The 23,951-nt window shown below is 39.3% G+C and overlaps 1 protein-coding gene and 1 non-coding gene across 2 annotated transcripts; one reads left to right on the top strand and one right to left on the bottom strand.

Annotated features, from left to right (window-relative positions):
• The first annotated feature begins 1,405 nt into the window (after positions 1-1,405).
• Positions 1,406-19,817, top strand: LOC115768828 (putative metabolite transport protein HI_1104). The gene is made up of 3 exons (XM_030713528.1): positions 1,406-1,858; positions 16,345-17,696; positions 18,653-19,817. The coding sequence occupies exons 2-3, from the start codon at positions 16,361-16,363 to the stop codon at positions 18,925-18,927; spliced, it is 1,611 nt and encodes a 536-aa protein (XP_030569388.1). The 5' UTR covers positions 1,406-1,858; positions 16,345-16,360; the 3' UTR covers positions 18,928-19,817.
• On the bottom strand, positions 5,554-5,626 carry Trnaf-gaa. The gene has a single exon. It is a non-coding gene; the product is annotated as a tRNA-Phe (tRNA).
• Positions 19,818-23,951: the final 4,134 nt, after the last annotated feature.

Genomic DNA, 23,951 nt, shown 5'->3' on the forward strand with positions numbered 1-23,951 from the left:
AGAATAGTAGAACTACTTGCTCCTAGCTTAAGAAAACAAATTTTGAACTAGCTCCTCCGCTGCCTAGTGTAAAAAAACAACGATATTATTTCAGATCATAAAGTTTTCCTCAATCTTGTAAGAGCTGAAGTCGCCAAACTTGTTGCCAAAGTTAAAATCAAAAATTTGTTGTATGGTTATCTGTGACATTTTCCAACACTATATTTTGTTCAAGGTGTGTACACACTTTTTTATGCCATATTTAGGCGCTGAAATTTGCATAAAAATCGGACTTTAAACACCGAACGCAGTTCTCATGGAGTGAGTGGGAAGCAGGGTATCTGCTAGTCGGGCACTGCCTATAAGTTTGGTTGTTTTTTGTTTGTGCGCTTGTTATTTTTAACGATTTCTGCGAAAGTCGCGCAAAGAACTAACTGTAAGCGGTGGGCGTGGCAGCACGAGAGCCTCAACTGCGCGGAAAGCCCTAAAATCGTCGAGCTGCTGGCACTGTTGATGCTGATCATGATGATGACGCTGGCGATGATGCTGCTGCTGATGATGATGATGATGATGATGATGATGATGATTCAGCTAGAGTTGTTGTTTAACAATTGAGGGGAACTACGAGCAGGTGACGACAATGTTGCGTGGTTTTTACACAATCCGAACTGGTTTTCTTTTCGCCAGTCCCCCCCCCCCCCCCCCCCCCCTCTCCCACCCTTCTCACTATCCCTCACCTTTTATTTGCAATTTGTTTGCGAAGCGTGCGTTATGTGCAATTAATTAACGGACAAATATAACAAATTGTGCTTGATTTGAATATAATATTAATTTCGCTGCAAATTAATGCGACGATTTGTGCAATTTTGTCGCCTGTTTTTTGGTCGTTTATCTTTGCGCCGATCTCTGTGCGCATGTTAAACATTTGTTATTGATCCTAACACGGGCGAGAATGCGGCGCAGTCGCAGTCGACGTCGACGTTGCCGTCGCCGCAGCCGAGTCTTCTTCGCCCAGCTGCGTATTCGTCAGCCGAACGTTATCGCTCGCCGTCGTTTCATTTTGGAGGCACGGCGAATCCTTTGTTGTTACTCTATTTTTGGTATTTTTTTGTCGCTGTTTCGCTGCAAACGCACTTAATTGATGGGCCTGGCAGAAGAAGAAGAACAACAGCAGCCAGCAGCAGCAGGCGCTAAACAAAGAGAGCGCCACGCACGCTCTCTTCGCCGCGCGCGCTCTTCGCTTCGTTTCGTTTCGTTTCGTTTACTGCTGGCTTTGGCTTGCAAATTATTGTTGTCGTTGTTATTGTATTGTTAGCGGCGGCGTCGACGTCGACGCCGACGCTTGGGCTTGGGCGCAGTTTTCCTTTTTAAAAACCGACGCCGAACGAAGCCGCGTTTTAGTTCTGTTTGCAAAACGCAGCCAATTGGACGTGGCCAAGAGCAGGCAACAGGGGCAGCAAGAAGCAGAGCGTACGCGGCGAACAAATACAAACTAACGGACTTTGAATAATTTCCGTTTTCTTCTCGTGTGTTCTGTTTTCTTACAAGCAAGAATATTTGTGTGTGTTTAGCTTTTTTTTTTTCCTCATACGTTCTTGTTCTTGTTGTTTGAGTAAAGCGCCGTTATCTTCGCGCGACAATTGAACAGCGTTTGTAAAAGAAAAAAACAGCAAAAAAAAAAACACTATTTCATTGAGTGTTTCGTTCGCGTTTCAATTGAATATCATTTAACCAGTTGATTGAGAAAAATTGTTTATAATACAAATAATTCATACATACAATTTTTTTTGTTTTTGGAAAACGCTGCGCGTTTGTGTGTCAGTGCCAACAACAACAACAACTGCAACAGCAACAACAACAACTGCAACAACAACAAAGTGTAAGCATTTATTTGTAGTATGTAAAAAACGAAATTGAAGAAGATCAAAGATCGCACAGCTGAGGCCAAAGTTGAAGTTTATGAGAAGCGCAAACGCGCCCGAATTGAGGTTAGGCACACACAAAAGCTCAGCCTAGTGAACCGTTAAAGCTCGTCGCAGATCAGCCACAGCTTTCAAGATGAGCCTCCGTTTAACTGGGCGTAATCAATTGGACAATATTTAACATTCATGTTTGGGGCAAACGCAAAGCTCTTGTCAGCTTAACTAGAGTTCAAGGCAGATATTTTAGCTAGGCGTATTACGTTCTTTAATTAGATGGGCTTTACTTTGAAGACATGTAAGTGAGTGGAAGAAGAAGTGAGTAAAATACCAGAAAAATTGAGAAATTATCAGGTTATTTAAACACACAAGAGCTTAATTGAGCAAAATATTTCAAATGCTTGAACAAAATATAATATTTTAAAATTATCTTAAAAAACAAAAATCAACATAAATTATATTCTTTATTATACCCTGAACCCATTCAAAATGGGTAAACAGGGTATACTGTATTTTGTGCGAAAGCCAAATGTATGTAACAGGCAGAAGGAAGCATCTCTGACCCCGTAAAGTATATATATTCTTGATCAGCATTAATAGCCGAGTCGATCTAGCCATGTCCGTCTGTCTGTCCGTCCGTCCGTATGTATGCAAGGATCTCAGAATCTATAAGAGCTAGAGATGTAGGTGCTCCTAGTTCCCGCTCAGATCGAGTTTGTTTCCGATAATCGATAACTTACTCCGTTTCCAAGCAATCGATAAAAATCGATATCGATATCCTGTTTTTTGGGCAATTTTGTTAAATAATAAGAGCTAGAGTCACCAAACTTGGCATATAGCTTCTAAAATAGAATATATATATGCATTTGATGTTGGAAGAAGAGGGTTCAGAGTATCGCCTAGTCGGGAGCTCCCGACTAGAACCTCTTACTTGTTTTTATTATGCGCAATTCTGGCTAATCAGTTTTCAATTTCTTAGAACACAATAAGACTTGACTTCGATTTGACTTAACAAACAATGAAAAACAGCTTGAATTAAGTACAAATAGCTTGGATTAAGTACAAAATAGCAATTGTACTTAATGCAATTGTACCCAATGCAACGCATTTGGAAATGTATATCGGAATGAGGCACACACAATCAAGAAAGTCACTTTAGCTGAACTTTGAACAATTTACTTAACTTAATTTGTTGCATTTGCTGTTAAATATTTGCCAAAAGCAATGTCGCAAGTTGAGAGCAAATTATTTGTACACAAATTACAAATAAGTCGAAGACAATCAGCGATATCGAAAGCTACAAATTTTTGAGTAATATGACAAGCGCCTTATCAGCGGAAGCTGGCAAAGACAAGAAGGCCGAGAAACAATCAGATGTGCATCTGACGTCTGGAGATGTGGGGCGAGAGCACAGCAAAACTTGTTAGATAAATGATTAGACATTTGTTTGTCATTCGCATTCAAATTCACATTTGGCAATTTTAAGCAGCTTCTTAAGTGCTCTGCCTACCTCAGACACAATTGTCTGTTAGAGAAGAGACTCGTCACGAATCTGTGCACTTATCGATTACATTGCATAAGTGTGACTGCATTTGATTAACATTCGATTCATAATTTATATGTTTTTGTTAATTTCCATCAGCTAAGTGAAATCGGCGGGGAAAGTGAAGTTGCGGCGCAATCAATTTCAATAGCCAATCAAATAGGGCTTTATTTTTGCTCGATATGTTAATCGATAACGATATTCTCAGCGTTGATTTTTTGCTTAATTCATTTAAATGAGGTGAATGTGAAATGCAAATGTTGAATTCTCATGTAAACCAGCTGGCAATTGCATCACTATCGATATGCTAAGTAATCGGAATCGAAGTGAAACGTTGCATATATCGATAACAAAAACGTTTCTGAATGGAATGGAAAGATACTGTTATCGGAAAGATATCGATATGAATCTTCAACAGATCGAAAGAATCGAATGTATTACAAAAATCGATAGGAATATGCTGAACCCCAGTTACCTGCATTAATCTAATTGAAATACATGAATTCTCTGGCAATCGATTGATAATAATCGATATATGTATGCCCAATATATCGAAAAGTAATCGAATAAATCGAAATGTTCCGAAATGTTCTATACATAACTGAATCTAAATAGAATGTTTAATTGTAAAAGGTGTGTATATATATATATCGAAGTGCTGACTGCAATATAAATTATCGATATAAATAATCGCTGTTGAAATACGAATGAAATGTGAAATGGATCTGCTATTTCGATTGGATGTTCATATTCCGATTGAATCGATAAGGAAGCGAATAGGACGGAAATACTATCGATACGCTGTAATCGAAATATCGAACAATCGATATCGTTATCGATACTCTAAAATGAATCCGAAATGATCAGAACGGGTGTGAAATGGAAATTGACGTAAATTTGGAGTAGATATTCTAGTATACGATGTGAATCGAATAGAAATGAAGTACTATCGATATACTGTAATCGAAATATTGAATAATCGATATCGCTATCGATATACTAAATTTAAGCAAAAACGATAAGCACGTTTATATTTAAACTATTTATCTTTCACTAAACCTAAGCCAATTAGGACAAATAGAATGAGCATTAATTAGACGAGAGATCGTTTATTTATCAGAGAGTCGCCCATTTATGATATATTAGAAAGGCCTAATGATTAAATAGTTGAGTTCTTTCTAATTTGTTTGTGGATTATGCGACATTATGTGATGCTAACAAAAAGTGACAGCAACTGCATTCCGAACTAATCGACTCTAATTGCGGGAACAATCCATTTCAATAGATGTCAAATGAGATTCCATTTGCAAATTCGCACAACCTCTTACTTTTCTAGTTAAATAGAAAACAACAACAACAACAACAGATCATTAGAGCATTAGATGCCTAATTGATATTAGATACTCCCTTGCCGCCCAGGTGGCATAATTATTAGCACAGTACCCAAGAAAAGTACTCGCACACACTAGCTGCCCCGGCTCGGTCCGGTTTCTAATTATGATAGTTCAACAATTAGAGCTATACCTGAGTCTTGTTGCTGCCCAGATATGCATCGAACTGCTAGTTAACTATCTGTCTAGCTAACTGTGGCATTTATCGATAATTTATTGACCCGTTCGCGATCAGCAGGTGTGCACTGTTCCTCGGTCTGTCGGTCGGGCTATAGGGTCTGCACTCTCAGCTCTGAATAATTATATTTTAATTAAGTATAATTAATGTCTCTATTTTTCTTGTTGCCTTGCCTCATTTAACTTGACATTCTCAATATTGGTTTCTAATACACTTGTCAAACTCTGTGAGTATAATTTTGACAGAGTCCAGACCAACTGAACTAACCTCTCCGCTTGTCTAGACTCGGAAAACTTGGTACAGATGCTGCGGGGCCTTAAAGGAAGCATATTGTAAGAGTTCACAGTTAAATACTTTCAGGAATTTTGCAGAAATATTGACCATATTAAAAAAACGCACAACTCTAACCAAACAATTTTGTATGGATATAGTTAAATTCTTTATTTAAGAATTTCTTATAAAGAAATCTTTCCAGCTGCTCCGATTTACATTTAATATTACCAAATTCAGACCAAAAATAAGGAATTTAAAAAATTGAAGAATTGCCGAAACCCGGGATTGAACCGGGGACCTTTAGATCTTCAGTCTAACGCTCTCCCAACTGAGCTATTTCGGCGCTGGGTTCAAGGCGGCTTAAACTAGTTCAAGTCCTCCATGCAAGCAATTCGATGCACTCGTGTCATATTACTCTACAGTCTATACACAGAAGCCCCAGCGATAAGAACTTATGTTTGGCTAATCTTTTTTTTTGCATGTTCTACACCTAGAAATAGACAAAAAGTTCAGCCAGGGGGTTGAGATAAGGCTAGGTAAAAGTTTTTTAGTTTTTTTTTAAATATAGAGAGATAGATATAGATATAGATATAGATAAATTTGAGTTCTCCTTAATATCTTGCCCTTAAAGTCTCCAAAACTGGAATAGACGTAGCTCTGCCAGTTGAGCTAGGTCAAAAATAGAGAAAAGCTCTCGCCCTCTTGCTTTAAAAGTTCAAATTAATTAAATAATAACCTCTAGTTCATATGACTTCTGCTCACCTGCCTGATTAGGGTATACACGCTTCGCTGTGCCTTGGCAAGACGTCTTTTCTTGTTTTTCTGCGCTTTTGTCGTCCGCCTTGATTTGCATTTGTGGAACATGCGCAGACGTCGTAATTGGCCCGTAATTCGGGTTATACCGATTCACAGATCGACTCGATCGACTTGAGATGCGATTAGAACTAAGCAAATATGCGATATATATGTGCAATGTCGGGCATGACTTGTGCTTTTTCTACATTAATATCTCTCTCATTCTCTCCTTCTCATTATCTCCCTCTCGCTCTCTCTCTGTGTGTGATTCACTGACTCAGTTCTTAACTATAAATTTATGCAAATATCGGGCATTTAAGCAATTAATCGCCCTTTAAGTAAAATGTACCCTGAACTAAAACCCGTTTATGCCTCGCTCTCGCACTCTTTCCCTCACCCTCACCCTCTCCCTCTTTCTCGCTGTGTCAGCGTTGCCATCAGGTTTAGCATATAAGGGTTGCCACGTGTTCACGATTTCACAGCTTATTCACACCTGTTGACAGTTTCCAGTTCCCCCTTTCAGCAAAAACCCAACTCTATCTTTCGCTAAATATAGATTTTATTCTGTGATCTACAAGCTGAGCTCTTCGAAAAGTTTGTTTTTTTTTTTTTTTTTAAATCATTTGGATGCAAATTTCGTAGTATTTCATCTTTTCGATTTGATATTTGCAATCTTTCCACTGACTGTTTGTTGAATTTGTGATCGGTTACATGTATATTATATACTTATATTCAGTGGAAAGTCAAGTGAGCATCTGTGATCTAATCCAACTTGTTTTATATATTATAGACCGGGCCAAGACTTGTTCTTGTTTATGTAATGTCGCCAGTAAATACCCAACACCTGCTTCTAGCTTCCAACACAATGCTTCAAGAGTCAAGATCAGCTATTTCTATGGTATATATGTATCTTTTATTAGCTAGAGAAAACTTTGTAAGTGCGTAAAGTCTGCATTTTTGTCAAATTTTCTCAAGGCGAGGGCTCGATCCTCCATCTTCGTGCTGACACTTAGCCTAAGGCGCTATTCAAGCGACTTATTATGACAAAATTAAAGAAAATGTAATATTGCTGCAGATTTAAACCAGCGACTAGCCACTTGCTGGTTCGACGCTCAGACTGGACTGGCGCGGGCTCGATCCTTTAACTTTTAAAAAGACTAAAGTATACAAAAGAGGAAGCTTCAGTAACAATTTCTAGCTAGTTCTTTGAGTCTGTCCGAACAAACTCTGTAGTATATAGAGATATATAAGTATATATATATATGGAAGATAATTAGATAATTTCGCATATATGTGTAAGAGCTTAACTCTTGATCGATTGAATGCCTTGTAACACATTGCCAGAGTTGGAATTTATACGAAACAGTTATGCAAATGAATCTCGCCCATATGGTTATAATGTGCTGATCAAGTGCCTGATCGATTTATGGTTCAGTGTTACGGGTTTCGAGAGAGAGAGAGAGAGAGAGAGAGAGAGAGAGAGAGAGAGAGAGAGAGAGAGAGAGAGAGGGGGGGGGGTGGTCAGGGGTAGGGGACTTGTTTTAATTTGTTGTGTGTTGTTTTGTTTTTCCGGCTTGCATTGCGCAGCAGCTGTTACTGACCACACACAACACCCAGGGCCGGAGTTCAAGACGCGAACAGATTTATTGGGCCAGTTCCCGTACTGCTCCCTGACTTTGATACGATTCTAGCTGAAGAAGAAGAAGAACTGCAATTAGAAGATAATTAAAGGCAATTTGACCGCCAGCTAAAGTGGCTGTTAATTTGTGGCACAGCTGCGACACCTGCTCATCGTTTTGGTCTGTCGCGCTGATTTAATAAAGATTTATGCGCAGCTGATCGAGACTAGAGACAAAGCGCCATCTGGCGTTTAAATGCAATAAGTGAAAAAAAATATGAAATTTACAATTGTAATTCTTGTTTTTCGTTTTTTTTTTTTTTGCATTAACATTTGCATGCAACGGTGTCGCGTTGCCAGCTCGTACGCCCCAACAGCACGCCCTCTTGCCCCTGCACACCTCTACTCTTCCTCTCCCACTGCCTCTGCCCCTGCTCTTCTCGCTGGCCGCCTCAACACAATGGCCAAAGCAGCCGCCGGTTAACCTTGACTGCGGTTACAACAATACGAACAGTTGCCAGGCACTTTGCAATGGACCCAGCAGCGGCAGCTTGCGGTAGGGGGAACTCTGCTTCAATCAATGTTAAACCGCATTTTTAGCCAAGTTAGTTAATATAGCAATATGCTTGGCTAATCGCCGGCTCTGAGTGACAGACGTTATGTGTGCTTCAAGCTGTTCGAAAAAGAAAAAAATGAAAACAAGAAACAAAATAATAACAATAATAAGAGAGCCCCAATTATCGTCTGGATGGGGAAACGCGAGACGTCTCTCGCAGACAGACTGCAGAGTGACTCAGCTAAATGTTGAAGACCTGTAAATTATGTATATATAAAATAGCAAGCGAGATTTCTCGTTTCATTGGAGGGCGGACGGGTTGCTATGACAACTGAGCCATGGCTTGGCTTAAAGGAAGGAAAACCTCATTGTAGCTTATAAACAGTTCGATCTAAGTTGAAGTTTAAGTTAAGTCATTTGTTAAATTCAGAGTGCGGGATAGTAAGAAGTTCCAGATAAAAGGAAGCTTAAGGTTAAAAGAGGAGAGAATCAGAATTCTAGATACTAAGATGTTTAGAAGATGATGAGAAAAAGCTAACCAAAGATCTATTATAAACTTAAGAGATAAATCAGATACAGCGAAAACCTTTTGCCAGAGCTCTGGACACAAAGAAGTTCTAAATGAGAAGAAGCTAGGAGCTTCAGAGTGCTAGATAGTAAGAAGTTATTGATGAGAAGAAGCTAACTTAACTCTCTTTTATTAACTTCAGTGTTCCAAATATGAAGTTGTAGATAAGTAGGAGCTAAAGGTTAAAGGGTTAAATACAAACTTTAGAATTCTAGTTAGTACCTAAAGATCTACTCTAACTAGCCCGCTATATAGATATGGACATATTCCAATAGACATAGTTCAAAATTTCGCACTTGGTCAAAATTTGAGCAATTCTCATAAGGCTCGGCTTGTGGTTCATGGTTTGAACTTGAGATCAATTTGGCATCAAAATCTGGCAACATTTTTCCTGGTCAAAATTCATGTGAAATAGCTGCCCTCAAATATCAGAAGTCGCCCTTTCTTTTGAGTCGAATTGCATTGCCAAGTAATTTGTTGAGATCTATTTTAAATTATACTTGAGATGGGGTGAAATATGTGGGATTTCTTTTGGCGCAAGTGTAAGTTCCTGAAAGTGAATGCTCTTTGCAATCGCATTCGCTTTTAGCTGACTTAAAAAACTGAGTGTGCATATTTGGACTGAAAGTATTTAGAATAGAATGTATCGAGCTCTGATCTATGCCCGTGTCCGTGTCCGTGTACTTGGTCCAATCTTGTCACGAATATGCACAAGTATCAGTACCCAGTCGCAATGTGCGCGCATGACTTGACTCTGGCTTGTCGCTGTCTGTGGATTTCATCTGGCATTGCATTTGCAACTTGGTTGCAATTTGCCAGCAGCTTGCTGTGGGCGGCGGCCGTTGTAGCGTATATCGACCGGACATGCGAGATAGTCAATCAATTTGACAGCAGCTACACTGAGAGAAAAGTGCGCTTAAGCTTTTGGTAAATTTGTAATAAGCAAGAGTGCGCGACTAGCAGATACCCTGTTTGAAAGATTCAAACTTGAATAACCTCACTCTTAAACCTTGTAGAATGCATTCAAGTGGGTTTATTATCCAAAAATCAGGGCTGTCAATAGGTAGAATATAGTTAGGGACAAGCGGGTATCCAAGAACAAAATCATTCTTGTCTTGAAGAGTACATTTTCAGAATTGTACAGCTCTTATATTCGTAGAAACTGGCTTGAATATCTTTGGTAAATATCGATATTTATCGATTTTGAGTAAATGTTGTTAATTATCGATCATTTTCAATAAACATGAACAGTTTAATAGAAAATAATGCCTAATTTCTAGTCTCTAGTTGATTTTAAACGCAGCATGTGCGCAAAAAACGGAAACTAACAATCGATATTTATCGATTTTGGAGTAATTACAGAAGCTTTTGGCGTAAGTTCATGTTTTGTCTTTATCAAGTGACTTAACTGAATCCAAATTTGTTCTCAGCTCTTAGTCTTCCTTTTTTCGCTCAGTGCAAAAGAAGCAAATGCTTTTTCAGCTGAGAAAGAATTTGTCAACTGCTTTTAAGTATGGCACAAAAATTATGGAGCTATTCACTTAGTTTATGGGCTCTTTTTTTTAGATGCAGCGAGCTGTAAATTAATCATAAAAAAAAAAAACACAACTCTAATAAAAAACTAAAATAGAAACCATATTGCATTGTTAATTGCGCTTGCCGCTAATTAAATGCAAATTTGATGCCAAGTGGAATATTAAAATGGGGCTGAGCTGCACTTAACACACAATTCCATGTCGATTGTTCGGCCCGCGTCAAGCATAAATTGTAGAAGCAGAAGATATTAAGTAAGCGTTATTGGTTTGGGAATCGCTTCAAAAAAAATTTAACGCCTCAATGCATTTCAAAAGCAACCATAGCTGCCTTTTCCCTTGCCCGGCGCATGCATAACTGCACACGTTATGTTTAGCTGACCTTGGCAAAGAAAGCGTCACACAAACGTGCTGCTCGCCGCGCTGGGGCGAGTGGGGCGACGCGGCGAATTGGCAATGCGGCGAGTCACGCAGCCGTTCTCGTAATGTCTGGTCTGGTTTTCTCTGCTTGGCTTAGGTGCGTACCGTTTCGCGCCTTGACATTGAAAACTAGATAGGCACGCAGCTCGTAATCCCACACGCAATCCGATTCCTTTCATTTTATCGGGGTAGCTTTACTTTGCCGTACGCTCTGTCTGTCAATATTTAAAGTAAAGCTGATTTATGTGCACGCTGGCTCAATTGCCTGTCAAAGTTGATGTTACGAGACATCAAGTTCTTAAACTATATTTAATCTTAAACAGGGATAGCATGCAGTACAACCTCCTTAAATCTTTTCATAGCGAACAAATTACATCTTCCTGTTAAAGCTCATGTTAGTTGACAAGTAATGCACGCTGGCTCAATTGCCTGTCAAAGTTGATGTTACGAGACATCAAGTTCTTAAACTATATTTATTCTTAAACTGGAATAGCATTCAGCACAACCTTCTAAAATCTTTTCATAGCGGACAAATTACATCTTCCTGTTAAAGCTCATGTTAGTTGACAAGTAATGCACGCTGGATCAATTGCCTGTCAAAGTTCATGTTACCTGACATGTATGTATGTATGTATCTATCTATCTATCTATGTATGTAAATATGTATGTCTGTATGCATGTATGTATCTATCTATGTATATATGTATGCATGTAAGTATGTATGTGTGTACGTATGTAGGTATGTATGCATGCTTGCATGCATGTTTGCATATATACAAAACATGCATGCATGCATGTATGTTATGTACAAACAAGCATATATGCAAACTTAAAACTTCACCCACAAAATCTTTGAAACGCATTTCTATTGTAAATCCTATTGTAATTCCTACAAATGTTTTTCGCGATTTTTCCACACATGAAGAAAAGACAGAATGCCAGTTCAAACGCCCCAAAATAGTGCATGATTGTGGTCTGGTTTTAGTTTAAGCCGAACTGGCATGTCTTTTTTTGGTCGCTTCGCATTGTCTTTGATTTGTGTTTTAGCATGCGCCGTTTAATTAATAATAAGCATAGACATCGACCACATTTAGTGAGAGTATCTAAGCGTCGTTTGCGAAGAGCAACGACTCTTTGCCGCGGATCATGTGACTCGCAGCGAGCGCTTGGCCCAAATCGAGATGAGAGCGCTTTTTGCGTATTCATAAGCCAAGTCGGACGGGTATTCGACATCCAGTTATGTTTTGGGTTGGGTAAAACCTATTGAGGAAACAAAATGCCAATGTCGGGGCTTACAACAGAGGCAATTCGTACTCGTACCACTTACCATTTCTGGGTCTGGGTTTTGACAGATTAAAATGCTTGTCTATCAGAAGCCTCGTAGCTGGGATCTGTGACGCGAAGCAATTGCTGTCTAATTTTAAGCATTTAACGACTTTTCGACGCTTTTTACAGGGCTTTGTTGTCGCTTAGTTCTTTAACTGGTTTCAATTGCCAGCATCCGCATTCTTGACGCATATCCGACAGATACATTGCCAATAATCGTTTTGAATACTTGGCCAACTGTGGCTTTTGGCCTTTGGCCTTGGCTGCGTTCTGTACCCTTTGTCGACCTTGCCAGCTAAATGTAAAAGATACTTCTCTTTTTTATTTGCTTTATTTGGTTATGCCTAGATACGGCTACGCGTTTTTGTATCTGAGTGGTGTTAGCTGGTGCCAAACACTATGAACATGCCAAGCAAATTAGCCAGAAACTTGATTGATTAAAGACAGAAAACAATCGGAAAAGAACTACAAAAAATATGCAAGTGTGCTCCGGTCGGAAAAGCACGACTTAGAGATACCCTAAGCCCCTGTCATTAAAAGTTCATCTTCATTTCATGTTTGCCCACAGAAACGCCAAATCAATAGTTATTCAAATCGATAAAAATCGATATTTATCGATATCACGAAAATGGGCAGATATATCGTAAACTATATGAGATTACAAATCCGATAATTATAAATATTAAAAAAATTTGTGGAGTTATCGGACTATATATAAAAGCTCGTACAATCGATATTTATCGATATAAAGTGAATGGATCTATAGAAAAATAATTGAGCTCGCCAACTCGATGCACGGAAAGTGAATGGATTTATCGAAGAAAAAGAATTCGCAAAATCCATAATGAAAATGTGAGCAGAAATCGAAATCGAAAGAAAAGTTAAGCTAAAAATAAAAAAAAAAAAAAAAACCGGATTCGGGGGTATTAAAAAGAGCTGAAAATTAATTTTTAGTGCTCTTCGTCTACAGCTGAGTGCTTTTTATTCTTTTGCTGTGTGGGAACAACGCGAATTTGTTGTGTTCGTGCGTGTGTGTGTGAGTGTGTGTGTATAGAGTTGGCTTAATGGCATTTAAGCCAGAAACAAAAATTGATTTAGGCAGGTTTCGTAGACAAGAAGTTGAAGGGGCGTTTGCTTTATTGATGGACTGCGTCTTGACATTGAACTTCAAAATATGCGCACATGAAATTTGACTACCCTGTAAAGAGAGGCAATGGGCATGTTAGGCCAGGCAAAAAAACTAAACAAAAGCACATTTCTAAGCGAAGACAGAAAGGAATTCAGAGAGCAAAGGGAACTCAGAGTGCGTCAGAGCTAGAAATAGAATATTATGCGCACTTGCAATACCCTGTACTCAATTGTTGCCGCTTTTCTAAATATTGACAAAAAGAAAAGAGAGCGAGAAACACATTCAAACAATCCAAAAGTCGAGCAACTCTTAATAAAACTATAATGCAGTTAGACTTGAGTATATTTGCCTGCAGGGTATCGCCTAGTCGAGCAGTCGACAGCGTTCGCATTCGCTTTTGTCTAGAGATTAAAAAAAAACTTCCGTTTCGCTCACAATACGACTCATAAATCATAAAAACGTCGCAGTACGACTACGCCCGATAAATGCCTTGAGGTAACGACCATCAAGAATGTTTCAGATGCCTTTCACAAATCTAATTAGAAGTCTATATATAGACTTCTCTAGTGCTCTATAGACTCTATTCAAAACCAGAGCTCGACAGTTGCCATTGAAAGATCGCTTTGCTCTTCCTAAACGGAACTCCATTCTTTATCCCGGTTTGAATCGAACATGATATATGTTTACTTTATAAACTTTATGATGCAGCTCTGATGCTTCTTCTTCGCTTCTCGCCATGCCATGCATGTGCAATGCATGCTTAATTAACTTCGGTGCTTAGAGTCCGATCTCCATAAAAACGAATTGCCAAAATGTGCAAGGCTCTACAGTTGAGTTTTCTTTGATTCAGACATCGACCAGATCAAGAACATATACTATATATATATATATCTAGAAGCTAAAATGTGTCTTCGCAGTTCTTGCCCATTTTCAATAGGTTCAGAGTAAAGCAAAAAAGCAAACCCCCCAACCATGGATGCGGGTTTTGGGAATTGGGTTTACGTACCGAACTTTGAGTCGAGTTCGAACAGCGTTCAATTTTAATAGAGTTAACAATCATGAGATGATTTTGGGCTATGATTATTCAAATTTTATTGTTAGTTAGAACAAGTTTGAAGTTACATATAATTAATCTAGTATAGTTGACTTGATAACCAGTCTTAGCACGGATTCCGAACACGCAATCTATTTCACAGCTAACCAAGTAACTTGTTTACTTTCATAAAAATGAATATCAAGCTAGTTTTTAAGGGCTTGCGAACATTCTACAGCTTTAAATAATAAATGTAACCCTCTCAAGGGCTTTCCACTTCAACCTAGGACAAGGGTCTTGAGGGTCTTGAATCAAACCCTTGGGCCCCCATTAGTCCATAGTCCGCGCCTGACTTACAGCTGTTTTTGAACTCGAGTAAAGCTTTGAAAGCTTTGTCAAAAGCTCTAAAGCTCGCGCTTAAAGCTAGCTGCAAACAATTTCTTTGCAAGCTTTATTATTGCCGCATTAAAACTCAGCCTAAAAGCTGGCTTTGACGAATGCAACGACTCAGCTAATATGGCTCGCTGCTGCAGGGTATTCTGTTGAGGACACACAACACGTGCTTAACGACTTCACTTTCACTTCGATCGCATGCTTGAAGAATTAAGTCAAGTCACGATCTCCAGAACTTTTGGGATCAATTAATTTGTTCTCAACATTGTGGCAGCAGTTATCGTCAATCGCCGGTGACAAGGCTGATTAAAAGGCAAGCTCCGATGATTATTTATCTTTAATTATAATTGTTCGCCACGCTTGTCGCTGCCTGATTACAAAATGCCCAGATAGACAGTTTAATTTATGCCCCATGTCTATCATCAGTTCACATGTTTGCCTTTCATCTGTTCTCTGTTTCAGCTACTGAGATGCATACCAATTGCAGAGCACTTGATTGGCCTGCTTATCAGTTCCTCTATAGAGTAGAATTCATTCCAAGAATTCTTTGGTAAAAATTGTTGCATTTCAGTTACTTAGTCTTATACTCCTTCTTCTTCTGAGCATCATTAAGTCTATTGGATCTTGAATATAGGATTAGAAATATATTTGTAGATTTTATTCCAAACATCTTTCATGGATGGGAATACAGAATTTCCCAAATAAGTAAGCAAATTATAACATCATTCAACTTTACTTGAGGCTATCTTAAGTTTGATTTCCGTGAACATAAAGGCATGAAGAGTCGAAGATAGAGCTCTATTAAAGCAATATCTGGCAACCTTTCATACTCACTTCTCGTAGTTTCAAATAGAGCTTAAGCTTAGTCCCTGTTAGGGATATTACTGAGATAGGTCAAACCTTTGCAGTTATTAGGCACTACCAAGACTTAAACCCCTTTGGTACTCCCTTAACGACATAGTACCCCCGTGGGTTTTATGTTTAAGAGTTTTAGTTTAAGAGTAATCATATCTTTTGCAACTGAGGATATTGTTTAACAGAGAAGCGGGGCGTAAGTTTAAAAGTTAAATATTTCGGATCAGGAAGGAGTGCTCGATTATTCTATTGTTAGTTAATTTGGGCACAAGGACTTTCAGGACTGTATCGTAGATCCTGGCACATTATGTTGGATCAAGTCCTTAGGATTACCGTGACCATGACAGAGCTTCACCCAAAGACTTTACTCTTGCCAGTAACTCCTTTATCTTCAATTAACTGGGGTAGTTTAGGAGGAATTCTAACATTATTTTTTAGATGGAGTTCTAAGGATTACCGAGTGGAAAACTACTTTGTAATTTTGTAACTCTCTTGTCTTCTATATTTCGATGCTGATTTGGGTTCTAGAGCTAGAGAAATCTTTGCACTAGCTTGTAGATGGGTAGGAAGATCTTAAACTTATCCATATTTCCTTTAAAACTCTGCCAAGAGAAATGCTTTCACAAGATGGTAGGGTGGTAGGATAGAATCATCAGGATTACGGAGTCGAATACCAATACGGAGTTCTATTTCAATCCCTTGTAGCTCTTTTATCTTCCAGAGCTAGAGAAATCCTTACACAACTGTGTAGATGGAAGACAAGTTCTTAGGACAAACCAATTGAAATACTAGTGCCGAGTTCTAATCCCCTGTAACTATTGCATCTCGTTGAACAGCTCTGACAGCCGAAGGATGATTCCGATCTTGGAGAAACTGAGCGGCTTCTACAGCAGCTATGTGCTGGGCATACTTACCATTGGCTATATACTGGGCGAACTGGGCCACTATCTGATCGGCGTTACGTCCAAACAGACGGCCATTGAGCTGGACTATGGGGATCATGCGTGCCAGCAGAACAGCAGCCTGTTCACGCGCCACGAGCTGGTCACCCAGTGCGGCGACGTGAAGAACGAGACCAGCTGCTATGCGCTGGACATGAACGGCACTGGTTACTGCGAATGGAACTACAATGGACTGGGCATCGATTATCAGATATTGGCCGGGCCCACGTTCATACTGGTCTTCACCATAGCGGGCGTCTTTATGGGCTTTGCGGCCGATAAATACAATCGGGTCAAGATGCTGACCGTGTGCACCATCATCTTTGGCATTGCCATTCTGCTGCAGGGCACGGTCAAGGAGTATTGGCATTTGGTGCTGCTTCGCATGGTTATGGCTGCCGGTGAATCGGGTTGTAATCCGCTTGCGACGGGCATCATGTCCGACATCTTTCCGGAGAACAAACGCGCACTGGTCATGGCCATATTCAACTGGGGCATCTATGGCGGCTATGGCATTGCCTTTCCCGTCGGCCGATACATCACCAAGCTCAACTTCTTCGATATGGGCTGGCGTGTTTGCTATTTGGGCGCCGGTGTCCTGACGATCATTATTGCCGGACTGACGGGCACCACGCTGCGCGAACCGGAACGCAAATCGATTGGCGAGGGCGATCGCACCACGGCCAGCGGCAAACCTGTCACCCTGTGGCAGGTCATCAAAAGTCCGGCCATGATAATGCTAATGATAGCCGCCTCCATACGTCACAGCGGCGGCATGACCTTCGCCTACAATGCGGATCTCTATTATAATACGTATTTCCCGGACGTGGATCTCGGCTGGTGGCTATTCGCCGTCACCATTGGCATTGGCAGCGTTGGCGTTGTTGTCGGCGGCATTGTATCCGACAAGATTGTCGCCAAAATGGGCATCCGTTCGCGTGCCTTTGTCTTGGCCATTAGCCAATTGATTGCCACACTGCCCGCCTTTGGTTCGGTCTACTTTGAGCCCTTGTGGGCAATGATAACGCTCGGTTTGAGCTACTTTTTTGCCGAAATGTGGTTCGGCATCGTGTTTGCCATTGTCGTTGAGATTGTGCCGCTGCGCGTTCGCTCCTCAACGATTGGCGTCTTCCTCTTTGTCATGAACAACATTGGCGGCAATTTGCCCATTCTGGTGGATCCAGTCGCCAAGGTCATCGGCTATCGCGGCTCCATCATGATCTTCTATGCCGGCTTCTACGGCGTCAGTAAGTATCTGAACAATTGCATTTATTTATATACCATTGGCTTGATCCTCCTGTCAACCTGCTGCTCTGCCTGCTAAAATTAACAAGCAGCTTAAATGTTTTCAGTGTTGCCACTTAGCACATCTGGCAGCATCACGCAATAGCTGTAACTGTTCGAATTTGGCTCGTCTATTTGTTTTCTTGGCGTTGCCACCTAGCAGAAAACAGAAAAACAATAGAAAGTTAGCCGTTAGCTGTGCTGAAGACCAACAGAAATATATGCTGAAATAAGTGTTTCACTGGAATACGTGACTTGAATTGAAAGCTGGAAGTTCAATAAATTGGGTGACCCCTGCCTGGGAATAAAAACTTTCAGCTGGAAGATGGAAGGGAACGCATAGTGTTGTATTTATAGGCAAGCAGCTATAATTGAGAATCAGATAGAGAAGAGGAAAGTAGAAAGATGAAAAAGAAAGTGAAGTGCTTGGGAGAGTGTCTGACTAGAAGATACTCTGTACTCAGTACACTTTTACTTGACTATGAGAAATGTATTCCTACATAAGTTTTGTTTTTTTCTTAAGCAATTCAATTTGGCGAGTGGAGAAAGCAAAGAATCTGACCTAATATTAAGTATGTTAATTGGATTTGCAATTTAGAATACTTAGAGGAAATTGGGGTACAGAATGGGACTACCCTCAAAGTTGGGGAGGCACAAATATGCTCATATAGACATTATAATAGTTTAATATTTATAATTTCTCACCTGTTACGGCAGCATTTCACAGCTATTGCTAGGTACATATATGAATAATTGATTGTGATAGGGCGATTATCAATAATTGTGTCTATCACGTGTTCCACGTTTTCAACGGTTATTATACACGTAGTAGGTTACGAGCCGTTTTAGCCGCGGCACTGAGCTTTACCCCGAACCCACAGCAGATGTTAATGTGTACACTTGCTTCACCCCACAACAGGCTCCATACTGTTCCTTATCACCTGTTTCCTGCTCGAGGGCAAGGCCAAGCCGAATGCCACGGAGCAGGAGTCACAGAAGACGCATCCGGATGCGGTATTGAATGCACGCCACATGCACGGACATGACAACTCGGTGTTCAGTGTGGACGAGACCCTGCCCTCGAACGGACGACCCGCCCAGCTGCCGCAGCACCTCCAGATGTCCAGCAACGGCTACGAGAAGTCACAATCGACGCAGCCGCGTCACAATGGCGCCGAGAGCAGCAGACTGTAGTATTATGACGAACCCCAAAAAAAAAACAAAAAAAAACCTCGTCAGACAAACAAAACTAAACAGATTTTACTTAACAAGTGCTTTTGTTTTTCCTTGTAAAAAATATGATATTTTCAGCACAAATGAAATACTTAAATATGTTTAGATTAGCTTAAGCTTCGATCATTGACTGTAAACTGTAACAAAAGCTCAAATTCAAATTCAGCAAATTTTTAAACTTCAACAAAAACATTACTGAAGAAAACAATATGAATTGGGTTCTTTAAAATTTAACAGGATTTGCAATGCAAAACTAATTGAAATTCAGCAAATTTTTAAACTTAAAAATTTAACTGAAGACAAAAAATATACAAATTGAATAAATTACAGCCAACAAAATTTCCATTTGAGAAAATTTGAAAAAATTTTACAAAATAAAATAACTGAAGAAAAAATATGAAAAGCGCAAATAGTCGTATGTCATGCTCGATAGCTGCTAATTGCCTTTTTTTTATTATTATTATAATTAAGAAACTTATTTTTTGTTCTTTTATAATATAATTGATTTTTACAACTCAAGTAGTCGTATGTCAAGCTCGATAGCTTCTAAATCGTTTTTTTTTTTTCTTTGGTAATATTATTATAATTATGAAACTTATTTTTTGTTCTTTTGTAATATAATTGATTTTTATAATTTTTGTAAAAAATTGACTTAGTTGTAAGCAACAGATGATCGTACCAGTTAGTCTTAAGCCCTGTGGACCAACTCTCCAGACCTACCTTGGGTTGCGTCCAAGCTTACCATGCTTTCCATGTGTTTTTGTGTCTCGTCTCAAACGATCTTCCCATTTGTACTTAATTTGACAAGTGAAATTCATATGTATGTAATATAAAAATCACGAATAAAACCTGTTTTGTTAATGCTAAAAAAGAAAAGAACTAGTTAGAGCTGCGCAATCGGGGATACAATCGACTGTTAAACAACGGAACTCCATTCTGTCAGCCAAAAATGCCAGAAAACCTCAATTTTGGATCTTCAGAGAAGCTCGAGAGCAGTCGTTTTGTAAAATTTGGTGAATCACACTGTGAAACTGTCGCAGTTACGAATTCTTGAGCTTTAACCGCCGCACAATGGCCGTTGCACGCTGTGTGATTCGAATATATCTATGAGTATATGTATACTCCAAGTATCATGTGTCCAGCTTCTTAAGCGGTTAATACAAACAAAGATAAACAGAGTAAACATGTGTCCATACATACCACCAACCCCGAGTGCGCTTGAGAGCGAGATAAGGTTGACTTACTTTATGGATAACTAGAGCTCTCACGACTGACCATCGTTGCGCCCTTCAGATCCTCCACCATGGCTGGAACAACATGTATATACACACACACATAGAGAGAGAGAGAGAGAGAGACCCACACATGCATGAGCATGTGTGCATGGGTGTGTCTGCAGCGCTTGGCAACAACAGACGATTGGGTCTGTTTAAAGCGCAGACAACGACTGGCAACAAAAAGGAAGCAACAATAGCAGGAGCAATAACAAATAACAAGCGCTGGCTGCGGCGAATTCGTCAAAGGCCGGCGAATTGCGTCACTTGCTTGCGTCTGCTTTCTGCGCTGTGCGTGCATGTGTACGTGTGTTATTGGTATGCGGCAGCTGTGTGAAGGTTGCGGCATAAAGCAGCGTTGCCACACTGCACACTTTTGCGTATTTTCGTTTGTTTAATGTTGCTCTTTACAATTTTGGTGTACAAATAATTTCGGTATGCATAATAATTATAGAATAAAACATTTAAAACTGTATATAAGACTCGTATCTCATCACAGATATATTATTTTGTCTGTTGGTTGTGACGTCACACGTTCAAACTAAGCAACCTATTTGTGTTGCCAACCATGCCAGGCACAACGAAACACATATCGCTTGCCGATTGCCGTCATTCGAGTTCCGACTTCAGAAGTGTGAACCTCGCCAAAGTGAGCATTGCAGCGGACGCTGTTTGATGCAACAACAACAAAAACAACTACAACTACCAATTGCAACTCTAATGGAAATTTAATATCCACACAATTACGGTAAGTCGCATAGATTAAGGAATAATATTAAATAGTAAAACGGTAATATTAACGTTGAACCATGGCCAAGCGGTGATTGTGGACGTATTGCTCTTGGTAATAATTCAATATGGCATAAAATGCGTTTGCGTTCGTTCGGTAATTTTTTCTTCTGTTTGCATGTGTGCGACTGTACGTAAATGTGTTCGTGTGTCGCGGTTATGTGCGTTTGCGTCTGTGTATGTGTGTGTCTGTGTTTCTTATTTTGTGATTATTCTTTCATTGTGGTTATGTTTCGCGTTTATCAAGTGTGCTGTGTTGATCGGTTCCGTTTTATTTTCTTTCTTTGGATAGTTTTTTTTTTGTCTCAGTTTTAAAGTGCAAAATCTATTTGCAAGTAGGTTTGATATCATTCCCAACCGTATGCTTTACTACTATTTCATCATCTTTCAGAGATCGCGACATTTTTTTTTTTTTAAGATTTAATTGCTTTCTTAATTTGCCTTCTTGGTCTCCTAGCCATAGCTTTATTTCAACAAAAGCTTTCAAGTTGATCAAGGATTTAAGGCCTATGAAGTATTGAAAATAAAAAAAAAAGTGAATCGAATGCTTTTTACAAACTAGAAAGAAACGTGTCAATTGTTGCAAAAATACCAACATTTGGTATTTTTGGTATTTTGTTTAACCCAATTGATGGAAGATAGAATTGCTCTGAAAGAGCTTTATTTTCTGCAAAGCTTTTGCTGCCTGTCTAAAAGCTTTGTGATCTACTGTCGATCGGCAAACAAACACAACCAAGTAAATGTAAATTTTGCGTTCTACAAAAATGTGGCATATTGTTGTCTATCCCAAGAAAAGCTACTATTTCACCTTTCGAAGACGCACACCCAATAAAATATACCGAAATGAAGTATTTGGGGCAGAAACGAATGAGTCACATGCCTGTTTGTCAGTTAAGAAAAATGTCGACGGGATATAGCCTTTGGAGGCGCCTCTCTCTGATGGGGCAGCCAAGACCTGGCGTTGTCGGCGTAACGGCTGCTGAAGAAGTTTATCTGATCTCCGACCTTTCTTAAGGGGTGATCGCGTTCTAACCGAGTTCCAAATCTACCTAAATTTATGGAAGTAGTGCATAAATCTGATTCAATTCCACAACTCCATCATTTTTTAAGCTAACTATTCGATATTTCCCAATTTTCTGAAGCTATCCTAAAAAAGGAGAAAGGCTAAATCGTTGAAAGAGGGTCATGCCGTATTGGACCCGATTGATAGATACCTTTAGAGGTTTTTCTGACGGGCGCTACCTCTAGTACCTTGTGACCTTGTCTAGACTTGTAGGTTGTCTTAGTACTAAGCTCAGCTCAGCTACTTCTATAGATCGTCTTGAAAGGGGAAGAAACAATAAAATCAAAATGATGGAATATGAAACGCTGAGAGCTTAAAGCGTGGCAAATAAACAGGATTCAACAAACCGAAATACATATTGAAACGGATAAAATTAAATGAAAATAAAATAACACAGACTCAAAAGCTTTATTAACACCTATCTTACCAGCTCCGTGGAGCGCGGGTTAGACATGCCCAGCGAGTAAATGGATAAGGAAATAAACATCCGAAAGTTGCAAAAGAATCGGCATTAAACTAGAACCAAAGATTGTGAACAATAGATATAAAACACAATTGCCAACATCCCGTCAACGGAGACTTAACCGATTCCATGGTTAATTGTTGAAGTTTTACGGGAAAGATAAAAGTGGTAAAACGATTGGCCACACACTTTTTCTGTGATCCTGTGTCCTATTGGAATGATAATAAATGAATAAAAGCGCAGAGCTATATTATATTGTGCAGAAAGTGATACAAAAAGTAGAGTAATAGCTCTCTTTTGCAACTCCATAAAATTCCAAATCCCAAAGTCGGACAAATACTTTTGCCATCCAGAGCGAACTCTTAAGCAGAACATTTGAAATCAATATATCTAATGTGAAAGTGAAACTAAATATTAGAAAAATAGTTTAGTAAAGCGCGTTTTTCTGACGCTGAGCTTTAAAGCTTTAATCTTATCTGTCGCGGGCATATAATAATTGCTATTGTTGATAAGTCCCACCTATAATTAAATATGCTTTAGATGCAACTGAAAGCGGCCAGCGACCCTCCAAAGTTTATATATTCCTAATCAGCATCGACGATGAGATGGGAACTAAGAAGAAGACAGGTTGTGACGATGAAATCGATCTACACTGAGGGATAAGAAAAACATTGCAACTTTTCTTTGTCTATTTGAAAGCTTAGGTTTCCTTGTACTACCAACTCAGCAATCGAATTTTCCAGCTACCTCTGTTCTTGTCGTAATACAAATTACAAGCTACAAAACGTGCGGGATAAAATGTGCTGAACATATATCTTTGGGGCAAATATCAATAGTCTTACCCCAAGTTAGAAAATTCTAAAAAAAAAGCTCTCAATCTAAAATAAAATATATTATCAAAGGAATACATAAGTCAAATGGGTCTTAGCGCAAGTAATATAAATAAATATATATTTACATATACATGCGCATGTATCGCCAAAGTACTTTTAATTTGCTAGTGATGCCACTTTTATGCATACAATATATATTTAGATTAAAGTATTACGAGCTGTAAAATTTAAATCTTAAGTCTCATTTAAGTAGTTCATATATATATATATATATATTGATAGTTGTAAGCTTTATGCTCTTTTCATTTATTGGAATAGTTTTACTCTACTTTTGTTTTTGCTAGAAATGATCCTCTTGTTAAGAGCGACACCCTTTAGGCCACAGAAACCTTCTTTTCTTGGCATAGTAAATCGTTTTGCAGCAATGCATTTGATTCGCGCGGTGGTGCTTTTCGTGCTCTTTAAGTTTGCACGGGACCGCATGAAATAGAGTTTCGCAACACGATCCAATTGTTCCGCGGAGAACCACACACCGCCCATGCATATCTCTAGATCGCATGTTT

The sequence above is a fragment of the Drosophila novamexicana genome, unplaced genomic scaffold (genome assembly GCF_003285875.2).
Source record: "Drosophila novamexicana strain 15010-1031.04,08,12 unplaced genomic scaffold, DnovRS2.1 tig00002045-arrow-arrow-pilon, whole genome shotgun sequence".
Classification (NCBI taxonomy): Eukaryota; Metazoa; Arthropoda; class Insecta; order Diptera; family Drosophilidae; genus Drosophila; species Drosophila novamexicana.